Source organism: Pyxicephalus adspersus, chromosome 4, assembly GCF_032062135.1.
Source record: "Pyxicephalus adspersus chromosome 4, UCB_Pads_2.0, whole genome shotgun sequence".
In the NCBI taxonomy this organism is placed as follows: domain Eukaryota; kingdom Metazoa; phylum Chordata; class Amphibia; order Anura; family Pyxicephalidae; genus Pyxicephalus; species Pyxicephalus adspersus.
This window is the reverse complement of record NC_092861.1, coordinates 12,750,762-12,769,675: the sequence shown is the minus strand read 5'-3', so window position 1 is coordinate 12,769,675 and position 18,914 is coordinate 12,750,762. Positions and strand designations below refer to the sequence as shown.

Genomic DNA, 18,914 nt, shown 5'->3' with positions numbered 1-18,914 from the left:
ATAAAACTCTCCAAGACTGGAGAGGATAGACTATCATGGGAGAATCTGAGAGATCCAGGGAACTTGGAATGGATTTCCTAAAAATAACTTGCTATATTAGTTGGCAAATGCTTAACATCCTGGGCCAGTTCCCTTTCAGGTTGCCTGGATCACCCAGGTTCCTCTATGATGGTGTATCTTCTCCAGTCTTGGGGAGCTTTGATAGGCCCACCGTATCTGCTGTGTGCAATGTATGTACCTGTATGATTTCTGCAAAGCCGATATATCAGGAAATTCTACTGCAAATCTTAACGTTTCTAAGCAGCTGACCAAGGTTGCATGATCCATGTTGTTTTCTCCAAAGGTTAGGTTGTCCTGTGCATGGTCAGCTTTAGTTGCCAAGGCGGGATTATGACCACAGGCTATGACACATTTTTAGCATTGTTGAAGTCACTTTGTGTGCTTGAAAAAAGTCAAAGAGAAAAAACTAAAACACAAGGAAAGTGCAACACAACTTTACTGAAAAAACTATGTCACAGTGCGTCAAACAAAACATGCCTTACATCCCGCACTTAGGCACTTAGTCTGTGAACATATTAGAGACTGCCATTCACATTGCATCAAAAGTATCAAACAGCTACCGCTGTATAGACAGAAATAAGACATGTATAGAAAAAAAAAAAACACACATACAAAAATAATTCTTATTAAACATTTGTCATAGTGCTTTGGTTTGTTTTATAGAAAAAATAACTTATAAAGTAACAGAAAAGTGCTTTGAATAAAAGTAAATGGGCAATAATACTGAAAACAGAACAAACCATCAGAAACTATTGATGTCTTCACCTACAAGGTAACAGACATAAGTAATCACTGCTGATCATCATGTTGGTGCTCTTCTTTAGGAAGTAATGCCACAGCACTGCACACAGACAGGGAGCATCCTTCTTCCTCCTCGGAGATGGTGCCATCATCTACACCTGAAATGGAAAACATTTACTAAGGAAACTAAAAGAGAACGGCATGTAATCTTTACTTAAATCATCAAAGTTGAACTAAACTTAATATAAAGAAGACTGTGCACATGCAGTTAGGTTTGTATTATTCCAGAAGAGACATCGCCCATCCCTTCTGAAATAAGGAGCCTGCCTGGAGGCATTTTTTTATTTATTCGGTGGCTCAGTGGCTAGCACTCCGGCCTTTGCAGCGCTGGGTCCCAGGTACAAATCTTGGCCAGGACACTATCTGCATGGAGGTTGCAGGTTCTCCAAATGTTTGCGTGGGTTTCCCCTGGGTACGTCAGTGTCCTCCCACATCCAAAAACATGCAGTTATTAGGCTTCCCCCCAAAATTGATCTCAGACTGCATGAAAAACATATGACTATGGTAGGGACATTAGATTGTGAGCTCCTTTGAAGGACAGTTACTGACATGACTATGGACTTTGTACAGGGCTGCATAATATGTTGGCGCTATATAAATAGTGTGTAGTAGTAATAATAATAATAATTTATTTTTAATACGCCTAGGCTTTATTCTGCTACCTTTGCCACCTTCCCAACTTTCCCTGTCCTTCCATATAGGACAATGGAGTAATCTCTGCGTTTAGCATCAGACAAGGATAACAGGGAGAAAGAAACTTTGAGAACCTTGGCCAAGTTCTCCAAGTTTTTTTTACAAGAAAGCATCAGGACTGTCTATAGCCCTTGAGCTGCATCTCCCCTCATCACTGCATTGCATAAAACAGCATGCTTGTAACCTAAATCCTCTAACAAAAAAAAAAAATCCAAAGTGTGTACAACTTTTTAAAGCATTTTTACCTTCTTTGTGTTTAGAGTCCACATTTAAAGATGGATCAACAGGATTGCATTCATGCTTGTAGTCAAACCTTGCTACCAGCACTTGTTTGTCTCTGTACAACGAGAACATCCCTGCTCCTTGCTTGTCTGTGAACAAAGATAAACACAAACATCTATGCTGAGGCTATTCATAAAATGCAGGTTATAACAAAAAAAATTTCAGCTTAAAACACAATTGACATTTTCAAAGAATAAAAAATAGTAGCCGAGCAAGGTAAAAATCAAGCAAAGCAGCTCTGACTGCAATATCCTCAAGGGCAGTGTTCTTACACAGGTCCGGGCTAATTGTACTCTTGGACATTTTAGTGCTCATTCTATTAAGCGAGTCTCCAGCTCCCAAGAAAGTGGACCGACAAGAAAATTCAAAGATATGCAAAATCTGATTATTACAGGGATAAGGACGTTTCTCCTACCCCCATAGAACATTGCTGTATGGCAGCTGAGGATTAAGCTATAAAAAGAAGAAATAAATGCAGCTTTGTGTTCATTTAATAAATGTGTTATCATTAACCGTAAAGTGAGGAGAACACAGGAAAAAAAAACAGACCAACCATATCCCCCAACCCCGCTATACTACATGAGAAGTTTTTGCTTTTACAGGAAATTCAAACTTAACGTTAAAAATCAGCACCCCCATCCAATGTTCTTGTGGTAAATCTGTACATTCAGGAACTATAAGATCCTAATCCTATAACTTACCTTCCTCCCTAAAGCACAGATCCACGGACTGCTCACTGATATCACTCTCGCTTATACTCTCAGTGCTTGATATGACTGGTGGACAATGTCTGTATATGGAGAAGATTTCTGATTCTGTCAAACAAGATCGTTGTCAGACATGAATTTCTTTTCACAGGTAATTTACAAAGCACACCTCATCACAAATTATTATTGCAGATACAAAGTGGTCTATAATCATGTAATTTTCTATTGGAGGAGATTACAACTGAATGTTCTTACAATAATCTCTAACATAATCTAAGACAGGGGTGTCAAACTCTGGCCCGGCACGTCTTTTTTTTTTTTTGCCCTCAAAATAATTCCTAGTATGAATGGCAGCTGGGCCGCCACTACTACAATCTGTAGTAACGTCGGGCCAGCTGCAATTCATATTAAGCTGTTGTTCTATAGAGGCAAGTTCAATGCCGCCGCTACTACAATTTCCGGCATCACTCGCGTCTCTAGACCAGCGGCCTGGCCCCGCATTTTATAGACACAAGTAATGCCGGGAATTGAAGTAGAGGCATCACTCGTGTCTATTGAACAGTAATAATAATCCGGAATTATCATAGAGCTATTGCTATATTCATTGTTTTATTGTGCCAGAGAATGCAATGTGAAACCAAATGATCTTAGATCAATCCACTGCATAATACTGCATGCGCGTCTCACATGTTCTTGTTTCTTCTTATTAAGATTAATTGTTTTTTCAATAAACTTGAGTTTGGCACCCATGGTCTAAGAGTATACAAGTAAAATCCTAAAAACGTCTACAACCCAGAAGTCTATTGACGAACACACTGCCAGTCAAAAGCCCCTTATGCTCTTGCTAACACCACAGCATTCCGAGACATGATAAGAGCATAAGTATAAACTAAGGGTGGGACCTGTGTTCCTCAATAGACTTAAAAAAAATCTTTGCAGTAAGTTCGTCCAAAAATTATTTTTTCTTTATTGTCCATCAAAAGGAAACAGTGTTTGCATACCAATGAGGTTATTAAAAAAGCAAAACAAGTAAAGGAGTGGGCAACAGGAAATATAACAAAGACAAAGAAAACCAGGCAGCAACCTTGCAAATCTGGGGCACACACTTGGTGAGGAAAGAAATAGAACGCAATAACAAATGGAAAAGGAGGATCTTTTCTCTATAGGATTGTAGGTTATCATCTTGATGGGGACACTGGATAAGCAAAGAAGAAATCTTTGTAGTGGAAGCCACAGCAGAAAGATGGACATAACTGTATCCACAACAACCAAGGAGGAATACCTACCTGGTAGCAGATGCCCCCACACCCTAAAGTGTACTTAAACTCAACATTTTCACTTTACAAAGAAGGATAGACAACAATGCCAAAGGGACATTTTTCCTCCCAGGGGAAAGAGATGCCGGTCCTTTTTTCACAGTGGCTAGGTCACCCCACCTTGCACCTGCGCAGATCGGGTGATGAAGAAAGAAGACAGGGCACTGGGACGAAGAGGAATTCCAGGATGACGCGGGACCAGATCGTGGGAAGGACCAGCGCCATCGAGGAATCTGCGGGATTAGAAGGTGTCATTTTTTTGTTTTTAGTTTAGTTCCACTTTAGGTAGAGGTTCACATCCAAATACCTGAGCCAAAGCACCCTGGGCATCCCAAAGGCTTCATGAGAAATCAGATGGGAAGTAGTGAACCATAATGCCTCAAGACACAAGATAAAAACCTTCAGACACCGAAGGGGTGCAGACTTAGTCAGAATATACCCAGTGTTCTCCCCAGCCCATTTTAGCCGGGCGCACTACGCAACTTTTTTTTAGTAACCAGCCAGCTGTTTTTGGGCGGTTACTTAAGGTCTGAAGGAAGCCGCAGTTCTTTCAAACCTTAGTACAAAGTCACCTAAGAAAGGGTGTATAGGAAATATCTCCAGTACCCTAAAGAAACCCAGACCAGATGAAATCATTGGGTCCTCAAGCTTTAGGGCAGGGCTAGCTGCTACAATGATGGATGTAAGAATTTTTAAAAGGATGAGGTAAAAAACACAGTTTACCCTTAAGCACAAAATCCTGGGATTTGGAATCAGAATCAAAGAAAGATTCTGATTCCAAGAAAGAAAGCGAAGGGCACTGCCTGAGGTCATGGACAGATAAGAGAAGGCCTCTGCCTAGGATAATGCCAAAGCATGCTTTGCATCTCTGTGCTCCTACTTCAAGTCTAGCTGGCTCGATGACCTGTAAAAATTTGCTATATCAGAATGCCTGACTGACAAGAAAGTGCAGAGGATGGTTTGGAAGATGACACAAATGACGTAGTAAGATGCAGTAGGGCTTGAAGGTCAATTTATATGTATTGAATTTTAAAAACAAGATGGGATGTATAACAAAACATTGTAATATTGCTTTGGAAGAGTTGGTTCTATATCTGTGTGTTTTTAGTACCTTACCTTGTTTGCCTTTGTCATCTACATCCCCTGATGTGTCACGAGGATCATCTTCATTCTTGTTTTCAGAGCTAGTTATTACCAATGGTTGGTCTGTATACACACAGCAAGGTTCTGTTCTTTTTGTATCTGCAAGCCAAGACAGAGAATTTTTCATATTGACCTTTTTCTAGTGCTGTGACCTCCAAATTATTGTGCAAGTAACCATGTATTAAAAGTCACTTACCACAAATGACCTTTAAAAAACTTGTCATGGTTAAGAAGATTCATGCTTTTAGAACACAGCCAGTTTACAGTAGTAAAATAAGCCAGGGTTTGTGAACATTAAACTATCTTAGCTATATGAGTATTTGGACACCACATTCCAAAACCATAGGCATGAATAAATACCACCTTTTTTTCGTGTGTGGAGAACCGTGTGCCCTCCCAGCCAAAGGAACTAAGCTGAAGTAATGATGTTGAATGAGGAGACCTGACTTGCAATTTGCAATCCAATTCATCTCAAAAGGGTTTAGGTTAGGGCTCTGTTTGTGCACACATAGGGACAGCCAAGCTGCAATAAAAAAAATGCTTTCATCAAACTGTGGCCACAAGGCTGGAAATGAACAACTGTCTGAAATACCTTTGTATGTTGAGGCATGAACAGAACACCAATCACTGAAAACTTGTGAGCTCAATAATTGGGAAAGGTGTCAACAAAGAAAAGCCGTCTTCATGTAGCCGACTGTTTACAGAGCAATGTTGTGCCGACATTTGCACACATTTTCTATATAATATATGCAGGCTGCTATAACTTATTGTGACTTGCAGGTGTCATTTATGCATAATATTACACTGCTGGGGCGGAAATTCATTCATACCTTCCTCATCCGTGGTTCTCTGATCAGCCAATGAACCACTACAATCACCTTGCATGAGCTCAGGATTTGTTTTAACCACTGGTTGGTCTCTGCACACTGAAAATATCTGTGGCTGTTCATCTGTAAAAGCAAGAAGACACGAAAAAGGCAATGAAGGTTTCTTCCAAAAAAAATAAACAAAAAATTAAGGAAAAATCTTACTATGTCCCTTTGTCCCAATCAAATCATTACACAATTATTAGGATATTCAGATCTGATTAATAACATAACAAGTACAAGAATCGGTTACCATTATTTATGGGAAGCAAAATTTTGCTTTCCATTCATACATGGGTTCATCCTAACACAAAACGATAAAACAATTCAGAAATCTATTTGCTAGAGTAGGGTCCAGAGTAATAAGAAAACACTTATTACTGGGAACATTTCTCAAGACAGAACTCTTCTGCTGAACCTGCATTCTATTGGGTTACTTCCATAAAGCAAAGATTTTGAATAAAGAGCCATATTTATAAGAAACAGAGTGTTACACGATTACTTCTATTATTAAAATATTTTGACTGAGGATTGAGAATCAATAGAACATTCAATCACATTAAGTTGGAGGTATTAAAAGGATCCAACATGTACTGTATAAAGAAAGAAGATAACAAAAATGCAGAACAATATTTTACAATCACCTATGAGAAGTGAAGGAAAGTGGGTCCTAAATCTGGAGTTTAAATTTCAACTTACCTTCAATGCCTTTATCATCCACATCCTCGAATGTGTCGCCCAAATCACCTTCATTCTCGTTTTCAGTACAAGCTATCAGCAATGGTTGGTCTGCAAGCATACAATATTCTGCTGGGTTTGTATCTGCAAGTGTAGACAGAGCTTATCTTAATGAGACCTTTTTCCATTAGTACTGAGACCTCCACTTTATTGTACGGGAAACTATTAAAAAGCCACTTAACACAAATTACAATATTCTAATAACCTTGTAAAGATCAAAAAGATCTGTGCTTTTCACACACAAATAAGTGCAGTTTTTTATCCAAAGGTTTTTGAACACCTGACCCTCACACCTATATGAGCTCAAAAGATATTTAATTCCAAAACTATAGACATGACAATGGCTTCCTTTTTGAATATTTAACACTTTTTGTATATCTAACATCTCTTATGCAAGAGTATCTGAAATTTTGGCCATTCAGGCACGAAGTTGAAGTTATGGCACGCTGCTATAGCTGTACATTTCCTTTATACCAATTACTAACCACTGGGTAGACAGACTCTTAAAATCTGGGATCCAATAATTTACCTTCCTTGTCAGCAGATTTTTGATCAGCCAATGGATGGCTACTGTCGCTCTCATGTGAGACCTCAGGATTTGTTATAAGCGCTGGCTGGTCTTCATGTGCTATTAATATATACGGCTGTTCACCTGCAATGCAAAAGAGACTCAATGAAGGTTTCCTTTAACATATCAAACATTACTGGGATAGCTGTAACAGGCTCTACACAACGTTTTGGAGTGTCTCTATGGACATTTGTGCCCATTTAGCCAAAAAAAAGATTTTTACAAAATTGACTGAAACTAAAACTTAGCCGGACAGCAAAATTAACATGCTACCATTAGTGCTGGATAACATGACTTGATCTTCATACATGGAAAGCACATTTAGCCCTTTAGTTGTAAAATAAAAAAATGCACAAAAATACATTGATGATTATGATTCTTCATACAATTTTAATATAGTGATTTAAAATGCTCAAAAAGAATATAAAAGTACATTACGGCAATGGCAGGTCATGTGTGTGAAACATCGGAAGTACCTTGTTCTTGGAGTTGTTGTTCACTGCACCGTAATGCCACATCCCTTGTACTCTCAAAAAACATATTCTTGATAAGGTCTTCATTCATTACATCAATTTCACTTTCCCAAACTTGTTCCAATTTTTTGGCTGACATGCTAACATCTCCGGAATCCAAAGTCTCCTCATGTTCATGTGGGTCCTCACTAGTTTCATAATCTTCTCCAGCGAAAACCTCCTTATTTTCCAAGACTGAGTCCACTAAAGCCCCTTTAGAGCACGGGATACCTTCATCCTTAATTTCTTCACTTTCCACAATAATTTTCTCAGCAGCACCATCTTCTAATTGTGAACTGTTGTCATTGATAAGTTCTTTGTTGTCATTGATAAGTTCTTCAGGTGTCTCAAAGACTTTGCTCGGTGCAGCCACATGTTCCATAGCTTTTACCCCAGAGTCCTCACTTTCATCAAAGTCATAAACTGCGGCAGCCTCAACAATTCCTAAGTAGGGAACAGTTTCAGCCTCTTCCCCTTCACTACTGTCACCAACAACTACAGCCTCCCCACTGCCCACATAATGGAAATCCTGAACCTCTTTAAATTCACCTATGTCACCGATAGATGCAGCCTGCGTGCTGTCCACATACATGATAACCTTACCTTCTTCACCAAGGTTACTAGCTACAGCCTTTTCACCGTCCATGAAAGTGCAAGTCTGAACTTCTTCACTTTCCCCAATGTCCACATGAGCAATAGCTTTAGCTTTTATGCATTCCATGTCATTAACCGATACATGATATGGGTGGTCTACATTAGTGACATCAACAACTCCTTCACTTTCATTATTGTCACTTACAGATGCAGACTTCATGCCCATGTAAGCGATTTCACATTCACCAATGTCAAGAAAAGGTGAAGCCTCCGCACTGTCTACATAGGTGAAAGCCTCAACCTCTTCATATTCACCAATGTCTCCAATAACTGCGGCTTCCACCCCATCCACATAGGTGAAAGACTCAACCTCTACACATTCACCAATGTCTCCTATAGCTACATTGTCAATATAGGTGATGGCCTCAACCTCTTCACACTCAATGTCCCCAAAAGTTATGGCCTCTCCACAATCCACATAAGTGATGGCTTCAACCCCTTCACATTCACCAATGTCCCCAAAAGCTACAGCATCCAGACTGCCCATATGGGTAACAGCCTCAACTCCTGCACATTCACCAATGTCCTCAACAGCTGTGGCCTCTAAACTGTCCAAGTAAGTGATGGCCTCAACCTCTCCACATTCAATGTTCCCTGTAGCTACGGCCTCTACACTGTCACATGTTGACTCAAGCCGAAAATGTTCCCCAGTGTCACGGATATCTACATGCTCTATGCTGTCCAAAAAAGATTCATGTTCTCCAACCTCTATGTGCTCTACACAATCCATGTAGGCAATAGCCTCCAGATCTGTACATCCATCAGTGTCACTGACATGTAAAGCCTCTACACTGTCAGCAAAACAAACTTCCTCTTCATTTTCATCAGCTTCACCAACTACAGCCTCCACACTACTTGCAAAGGTAATATCACCATCATCACTTGAATCGGCAATGAATCCACTAGCTACAACGTGCACAACTGAATCCCCAACAATTACAAGCTCTTGACTTTCCATGAGACACGTGTAAGTTGAAGTTTTTTCAAAACCATGATCTTTGTATTCCAGACTGCTTCTATTAGATACAAATAGGCCACCACTTTCAATAACGTCTCCAACTTCTTCCATACGTTTTTCATCAGCTGGATTATATTTGCCAAGGTGCTCAATGTCCTGATCACCGTCCTCCTTTCTCATTCCTGAAAGAAGTATAAATCAATAAAAATGAAAACCTGAAACACTTCTGCCAAACTACTATACGTAACGTATACAACCACACTACTACACGTTTGGCTGTAATACATAAATAGCACTAAAGGAAGTGTAAATAGCCTTAAAAAACTAGGTGCAGTGCTTTGTATATACATGATATGAATCTGAATGTATGTGGTAGGAGGATGTAAAAGCAAGCCATTTTATTAGGAAATCATTTCAGTCTACATGGGTTCAAGCTCTACTAGAAGTGCATTTTTTTTAATTATGCAAATTTTTAAAATCAACCTGGATAAAACCGAACTCATCTTCCCCCCTTCACATTCCAAATCTCCTCCTGACATATTTCTGGTAATAACACTGTTACCCACCTCAGGCATGTTGTTTTGGAGTCACCTTTGATTCTGCTCTCTCATTTACCCCCTATATTCAAAACATTTCCAGGTCCTGTCAGTTTCACCTACGCAACATCTACAAAATCAGTCCCTACCTGTCCCCAGAGACCACCAAACTCCTTGTACATGCTCTTATCTCCCGTCCGGACTACTGTAACATCCTCCTCTCTGGTATTCCACTAACCCGACTCTCTCCTCTACAATCTTTTAACACCTTGAGCGGTGTTCCCGGGTGTGGCTCGTTAAAAATACATGCAAAAAGCCATAACCCCGAGCCACACTCGGGGTAGCTAAAAACATTTAAAAAAAACACTTACCTTGTCCAATCGGCGTACCCCGGCATCCTGCTCGTCAGTCCAGGTCCTCAGGTGGCATCCTCTTCTCCCAGCGACAGCAGAGATGTTCTCCGGGTCGTCGTTGCATGCGTTGGTTCGTGCGGGAGGCACGGCGGGAAATTCAAATAATTTTGTATTTTAATAATATTTATTATATATGCTACTGTACAGTTATATTACAGTTTTAAGTATTTTTATGCAATCCTATTTTAACAGAATTATGTATTTTAAAGTTTATTAATACATTTATTAAATATTGGACATATTTCGTTGAGTTACGCCTAAGAATTATAGGCCTACAACAAAAAATAAATTTCAATGCAAAACAATGTAATGCTTTTTGCATAAAAATACCGAGAATCAGAACCCCAATCTCCTCCTTCTGTGTCACTGTCTATATCCGTCTGTAATTTGCAACTATGTAATGTAATGTATACAAATCCTGTTTAAAAAAACCAACATACATCAAAATGTCTATAATTTTGTTTAAAGCGTACACTGAAATGTACATAACATACACGAAGTGAAGAAAAAAAAATAAAACACATGCTGTGTAAGCCATAAACTAAGGAGAGTGATGTTTTTGTAAACCATACAATGACTGAAATAGACCTAAGCTGTCTTGGGAGCTTGCAAATCTAATGTGGATATTCATCGTTATGGCTTTATTTTTTATTTTAAAGTTCTCTTTTTTCTTTTTTAAACCTTTGGGTTTGAGAAGTGCGAATGATGTGTGTCCACATTTGGTTTTTGCTTACATTGGAGCCTCAACTCTGTTGTTGCCCATTGTACCAAGCAAAGTGATAAAAAGATTAAATATTTTAAATTTTACTAAGTAAAAATAATTAAGTTTTTGCACACAAGCTTTGCAGAAAAATATACGCTTGCAGTAGTAGAGTCAAGAGATAAATACTGTAACATCATAGACTTATCTATCCTTCCCTCCGCTACTCATCTGCTGCCTTTTTGTAAATTTGGACATTGGCTTCTATTTTACCTCAGAATCAAATTCAAGATACTGTGCTTTGCTTTTTAAATCATTGCACAGCTCTTACCCAACCTAAAACAAATATACCCCTAGCCACCCTACAATGACATTACTACTTCATAATTTATACCTCTTCCCATACAGGGCTCTAAGGCTGCTCTACCGCTGCCCCCATTCTCTGACACTTCCTGGCTCATCTTATTCAGCTTGCTCCTACTTACCGCACATTTAAAAGCACTCTTAATATTCACCTTTACAAACATGTCTACAGGTTTTCTTCTCTCACTTATCCCATTACTGGTTAGCCATCAATCCATGTCCTCCTCCTATTGTGTACTACTTTTCCCCACCTCTCAGATAGTAAGCTCCTTTGGAAAGGATCTTTCCTCCTCCTGTGTCACACGTCTGTGTCTGTCTGTTACGTGCAATCCCTATTTAATGTACAGTGCTGCGCAATATGATGGCGCTATATAAAGTTTAACAATTTGACTGTAGTAAGAAAAAAAAACTAATTAGTCATGGTAAGGTAAGGATGTTATGCACATTCCCCACTTTCTTACTGTATTTTTTTCCCCCAAAAAACAGGCCATATTTTGTTTTTATTGACTTTGCATTCAGTTTTTGGTTTTACATATACATACATATATATATATATATATATGATTTTGTACACTTTCAGGATGACGGAGCCAGCAATATTCCTCTTTGCCCCCTATATTGGGGTATATTGGCAGGATAGGGGACTATTTGTACTTTGATACTTTCCCTTAATTTGTAACATACCTTTCACATTGATTTTGTTTTAATGTATATTTTTTTATTCGCTTTGAGGATGTGGTACTCCCACATTTTTGGGATGCAATTTGTTTGCCCCCACATTCAACCTCCTCCCTGTTTTTGATGGACACACCATGATGAGATATCTTTGGATCAGCTCTCTTAAGTGTGCGCTCCATACAGTATTTCATGTTGAATATCCTGACCAGTTCTAGGATATACACATTTCAGATAGGAATGCATACTTCATTCTTGCTGGCCAGGTTGCTCATATGTGTGTTCAAGGTTAAAGGGCAAATGTCCGATCTCTGACTGGCTACCCGACAATTGCAATGCTGGTTGTAGTGCATAAGTCACGCCGGTGTACCTGTTCCCTAGAATCACCAGTGTAATATACAAAAAGATCCCTGATAGTATATTAGATTAGTTATCTGCTCATACACTGAATACCATTTTAGATCCCTGCTTTAATACCTACACTAGAATAGTTTCCTACTAATACATTGCACACCAAATCAGACTCACCAACAGACTCAAATGAAATAATTAAGGAACTAGTTATAAAAATCATTACAAGACAGCTCAACTTTTTTTTCCCAAACTTGTCAGTACAATATTACATTAATCACTGATAATTAAAGACACTTTAAAATCAGTAAGCCCTGAAAACCACAATACTGCCATTTCGGACTGACACTGCCTAAAATCTCTAGTAACCTTTGTCAAATGAAGGCTCCACTTCTTGGAGGTAGTCCATAGCAAAGGGATCCACCAGGCTTACATCAAAACCTATAAAAAAAAAAGAAGTATGTCTTATTAGAAAACCAATGTACAGAGCTCCAACAAACAATACAAATATGAAGAGAGGATTTTTTTTGTGCAGTTCACTTAAGAACAAAGGAATCCAATCCCTTTAGGTTATGCTGCAATCTGCAGGAAGATTTCTCTATTTACTCCATGTAGTAACAGGTGAATGATGAAGCATAATAACCTGATACCTTTAGTTTTACCAAGCACACTATTGCAGTTTAAATCGGCAGTAGAAAACAAAAGAGAATTTACAAAGTATATGCTGCTTATAGGTTATATATACAATCTAATTATACTGAGGAAGCTATTTGATCCATATGCACCTGTCAATATTGCTATCTGGCCCTTCATAGGTCGCTCGGTTTCCTGAGATTTAGGTGAAGGTCTGAATACGGTGGACAAATGGCTCTTTGTAACAAACACTTTTCTATAACGGTGACTGAAGCCAATATTAGCTGATAATCTACTCCAATACATCAACCAAAAGGTAAACATAATGACCACAAAACACATCCACCGCCCGAAGGAAAAACAGAGAGAGGAAGAACAAGAGAATTTATTGTTCAGAACCTTTTCTACGGGTTTAATCAAGAACTAGACCCTAAATAAATGACCAAAATGTGCACCCCGCCTTTCGCCACCAGAGTATGTGTAAGAATATGCACTGCAGAATACATGTACTACCATAAATACACATCCTAGAGTAAGTTTAATAAACAACAATTCCCACCAATGTACGTGTATGACCAAAAATATGCAGCCAGGTTACCACCAAGAATATGTCACCAAAGTACATATACTACCAATATTATGCACCTTACAATATGAGTAATGTTTGCAAATCTAGACAAAACACCTTACCTTCTTCATCAGAACTTTGAGAAAAATTCCTTGGCAATTTACAATCTTTCTTATCTTCCTTCTTCTCTGTATTTAGAACATCTGAATATTACATTAAACAAATTTAGAAGAAATATTACACATTCTGCATGTTATATAATACATGACAAGAGCCCTCTTGGTTTGGATAATACACACACACACACACACACACACACAATAGATACAAAATGCATCTATGTAATGCTTACTTTAAAAAAAAAAAGGGGGCTTTGTTTATGCTGTCTGTAGCTGCTGCCGGTGATTTTCACTCTCTCTGGCTGAACACTAGAGGGCAGCAGAGCGGCTGCAATATCATTTACCTATCTATACGTAAACTACATGCCCTATATATCTAGCATGGTGTATCATGGACGGGGATGACAACACTTGCAGTGTCAGCTCACAGGGCTACAAATAAAGACATTCCAAGCATGAATTGCAGTCAGGCATTAGGCCTATGAACTATTCTGCAAAGTACACAAGGTGTTTATCCCGTCACTAGGACATAAAAAAATAATTTTTTTGGTTTGTTTTTAACTATAGTGACACTTTGAAAGAGCCATGGGTAGGGTATTAAGAAAACCTCACTATATATATACTTAATTGTTTCCTTGCAGGAACATTTGGTCTGAAGATAAGGATAGCTTTGTACGTCACCAACTACAAACAGACCACCAGACAAGTGATGGACAATTTAAAGGAATCAAAACAACCTTTTCCTGTGTGTAGCTCCTAACCTTATATACATTACCTTTTACATATCCATACTGCACTGCACCCAGCATTCTAGATATTATCTAGGACTAAATCTTAGATTTCTGTGTGCTATAGTGGTGACACTCCACAAAAATGGCAGCGATTCTACTGTGATAGAACCCTGCTTTAGCCTGAACAGCATAGACATAGAGTATGCCATCAGTGTAATAACATTTTATATTGTAATTGTTTTACAGACGGAAACCCCACACTAGAACATGAGTAATATGAATGCAACACCCCCTTTGATGTTATATCAGTCTTTTCTCTTCTGGGAAAGCTTTATCCAAGATTTTGGAGTGTGAATGTGTTCCCAGTCAAGCAATGGACATCCAGTTTATAACTGGCTTTTCATTTCTTCCCAAGGGTTTAAGTAGGGCTGGGGTATGAGGTCTGTGCAGAGCCGAGATTTGAAATTGGAAAAACTTTGCTTTATGGTTTTGCACACAGGGACACAAGGTTGGATGCACACAATTATCTATATTGGACTTGTATGCTGTAGCAGTAACTTTACATCTGCTACATCTACATCTACATGGGTACATCTGCATGTATTCATTTGTGAAGGGTCCACATATGTTTGGCCAAACATTATAGGTTTATGCTTTTTCCTAAATTAAACTTTTGTCTTAGGCATTAGGTAGGTCCTAAATTCTACAGGGAGTTCAACTCTCTGCAGCATTCACCAGGAAGAAGAGGAAGATGGCAGCGCCCTGAGTTCTGCTTTAAGTACATCAAGCTTTAAGAACTACAATCCCAGCAAAAACAACAAAAGTACTGCTTGAAGACAACACCCCTGGCTTATTACACATTTGCATTTCTAGAGAACATGAGCTTTCCCAGTTAAAACCAATAAAAAAAAAAAGCTAGGAAAACATACCTTTACTGTTTTCCATCTCAAGCTCTTTCTCCTGTAAAGTCTGTCCTCCTTCAGTTGAGTCTTGTTTTCTAGTTGCTGAGTCTGCAAGGACAGAGAACTGATTCTGCCCGGGTTGCCAGAAGCATTTCATTTCTTGATTTATGTCCAGTTCTTTATATTTCATTCTTACACATGCCAAAGGAATTTTACACATTTCTTCATTTTGTATTTCTTCAATTGTCAGCTCCATTAGGTCTTCTGTAACATTCCTATAGAAGTAATCTTCCCCCTCCGAAGTCCATGTACCAGCACCAACATAAAACCCAGCAAGGCAGCATGGAAAAGCTTGAACTGGGATACGGATGAGCGCATTAGGAAGCTGACGAATTTTATCTTTATCAACGTTTTCCATATCCCCATAATCAATGAACCTCACAGTAGCGACATCAGCTTCCATTGTGGTAATGATACCCCGGTACCAGTTGTTGTCTTGGCTGTACATAACATTGCAAGGGCTACCAACCTCAATGGTTGCAATAAAATAGTCATCTCTGACAGACTTATTTCCAGCTTCCTGAACCAGTCTGGCCAGGGAATCAATATCCATGGTCGTTAACTGACACCAGAAATAGTCAGGGCTGTCGACAGAACTTACAAAGACATTTAAAGTGTCTCCAATTTGTGGCAAATTCCAGGTAAATGATTGAAGGAAAGCTACATACTTTGTTCCATCCCATTCACCAGGCAGTTCTGCAACTGTATTCGGTGCTAGCAAAGAAAACAAAATAAAATACACAAACAGTGAGATTGAATAATACATTAAAAAAATAATATGCAACACGAATAAAACAAAAAAGAAAAAGGAAACACTCAATAAAGTGAAACTATCATGAAAAAAAAAAAGTTCAATCTTATCAGATCCTAGTTGAGTCAGTCCCACGCTGTCCCATCTTCTCCCCCAGCACATGACACCAGGCACTGCTCTTATTCCCATGTCACCCTATCTCACACTGCACAGGCACAAGATTGGGCAATGCCCTTTTGGAAAAATGTAAGGGGGGGGGAGGAACTACACAGTTTTTACACAGTACAAGAAAACCTGTTCTGCATGCCAGCTTTACAATTTTTTGGCATGGAAATTTTTTTTTACATTGTAGGCATATAATTCTTAGGCATAACACACCGAAATATGTTCAATATTTAATAAATATATTAATAAACTTTAAAAAACAAAAATCTCTTAAAAAAATAGTTAAAAATGTAAGTGTACAGTAGCATATATAATATATATATCATTATATATATATATATATATATATATTTTATGAAATTTTCTTTGTATTGGACGCAATACAGCTGCTTTGTATTGAAACCAATACAAAATGTTTTGAATTTCCGACAGCTCCTCCGGCACCGACATCACAGAGAAACCCCAGAGATCGTCTCTGCACTTCGCTGCTGGAGATCAAAGAGGGCGGACGTGTCCCCCGGACCAGCAGAGCGCAGGGGGGACACCGACGGAGCAAGGTAAGTGGTGTTTTTTAGGTTAAAAACCAAGTGTGATTGGGGATTACCGCTTTTTGCAAGTAAAATACACCCAAAGTCACACTCGGGATAACCATTAGGGGGGTTAAAAAAAAAAACCATTTTTGTCATATTTTTAAATATATATATCAATTTTTAAAGTAAAAGATGCAGTAATAGGTCTGCCCTAAATGACACCATTAACCTCTCCAGCGGTAAACCCAAGTGTGACGAGGAAGTTAGAGTAAAAAACAAACACTTCCCTAGTCTCATGGGCGTCCTCCAGTCCTCTAGCCGCATCTTCTTCCTTCGATCGATCGATCTGTCCCCCAGCCAGTGCGCTGATGTTCCCCGGGAGTTTTCGGTGACGTCGGTGCGTATTGCATTCAATGCAAAATAACTGTATTGAATGCAATACGCTGGATTTCTATGTCTAAAAGCAGTACATTGTCTCATGAAAATGTATTTTACAGTATAATAATGGTATGAGTATAATAAAATTTGAAACACAAAATCATGTTAAAGTTTATTAAATGTATTTTTTTTAAATGTATTTAATTTATTATTTTTACATGATTTGTGTTTCAAACTTTATTATACTCATACTATACTGTAAAATAAATTTTCATGTACCTCTTTTAAGACATATAAAACCAGACTGAAATGAACCGCCCAGGAGGGTAAAAGATTAAAGTGTATGTAAACTCAAAAAATTCAGGATAACTTTTCCCTCAAGCAGTATGCATGACGTTAGTAACAAAGCAGTACCAAAAGCAAGTCATTATGACTGAGGAACATGGAGAGAGGAAAGATTCTATTGAGGCGTTCTGGAAGAGTTGTACTTTCAAGACATCCAACACAGAAGCCAACACAGCCAAATGCACACGAATCAGTCAATCAGAGAAAAACAGGGTTCTGAGGATGCCTACAACTCCATAAATATGCCCAAGTTTTATTTTGAGAAAAACTGTAAATGCTGCAATTTATTTTACCACAGGTCTGAACATAGCCCAAGTCAAGGAGTGGATTTAATAAAAACCAAACCTGACAAAGATGAGGGCCAATTCAGACCAAACTACTAATAAAACAAAAAATAATAAACCCTGGGTGTCGATGCCTCATGATGATAGACTTACAGGGAATATTCTTCCTACCCTGAAGTTCACCCTCTTATGTGCTGAGGGAGAAGATTACGGTCAGGGCTATATTTCTGTGAAGGGCGGTTGCATGTAACCTGCACAGAAAAATAGGGTTGTGGTTACCGCACTAAGACAAAAACAAAGGTCTCCAGGATGTTTTGGCCTGTGTTCAATTGGAAAGACTTAACGGCAGGAAGTAAAGGAAAATCTTTCCTCTAGTTGTGATGGTTGCCAAAATAACCCCAAAAAAGCAAAAACTGACTACAGCTACAGAGTCATGTCCAGGTCATCCAAACACTGCCAACACAGAAAAAAGATCTTCATGAAAATTCTTAAAACTCAAGGACTTAGGGATAAACACTTCAGACACAACTAACTTACCTTTTTATCAAGGTCTCTTCATTCAGGGGGTCTTCAGGTAAAATCCCCTCTCCTCCTGGTGATTCATAACATATATCTTCCCATTATGAATGGTCAGGAGGAGAGGGAAGCCGAGATACAACCATATATGCTGGATGTACGTATTTTACTGCAGCGGTCCAGAACTACAGCCATTGCTGTGCTATTCCAGGCTTCTACACATGAAGATTCTACCTGTAAAGAAGACGCAGCGAATGAAGGGATCTTCCTATTGGGAAAATAGGGACCTGGTATAAAGTGAAATAATGCAAGTTAGTTGTGCTTATTACTGCAACAACACCATCCTAGGAGACAGATGATTTCTTCTGGGACATGAAAATATATTAAAAAAAGGGGGGCGAATAGCATGACAAAAAAATCTTCAAACCATTTTCCTATTATGGATAGAGTGGGGAATGGTTAAAGCCCATGCACCCCACTGGGGAGATTTACCTTCACCCCTTGTCCTGCACGGACATAAAAAAAGTTTAGGTTAGCCTTGGCTTAAAGAGGAACTAAACCAAAAACTGCAAAAAAAAAAAAAAATAAAAAAAAAA

At 38.7% G+C, this 18,914-nt stretch overlaps 1 protein-coding gene across 1 annotated transcript in view; it reads right to left on the bottom strand.

The window, feature by feature from the left end:
• Positions 1-478: 478 nt before the first annotated feature.
• The window catches only part of TDRD6 (tudor domain containing 6), a 24,455-nt gene continuing 6,019 nt past the window's right edge, over positions 479-18,914 (bottom strand). The window contains exons 2-12 of the mRNA XM_072410075.1: positions 15,317-16,063; positions 13,660-13,740; positions 12,706-12,777; positions 7,651-9,480; positions 7,136-7,258; positions 6,568-6,690; positions 5,833-5,952; positions 4,976-5,101; positions 2,538-2,651; positions 1,800-1,925; positions 479-959 (exon numbers count right to left, since the gene is read on the bottom strand). Of these exons, the coding sequence (XP_072266176.1) occupies positions 850-959; positions 1,800-1,925; positions 2,538-2,651; positions 4,976-5,101; positions 5,833-5,952; positions 6,568-6,690; positions 7,136-7,258; positions 7,651-9,480; positions 12,706-12,777; positions 13,660-13,740; positions 15,317-16,063 (3,572 nt within the window). The 3' untranslated portion in view covers positions 479-849. The remainder of the gene's footprint in view (positions 960-1,799; positions 1,926-2,537; positions 2,652-4,975; positions 5,102-5,832; positions 5,953-6,567; positions 6,691-7,135; positions 7,259-7,650; positions 9,481-12,705; positions 12,778-13,659; positions 13,741-15,316; positions 16,064-18,914) is intronic.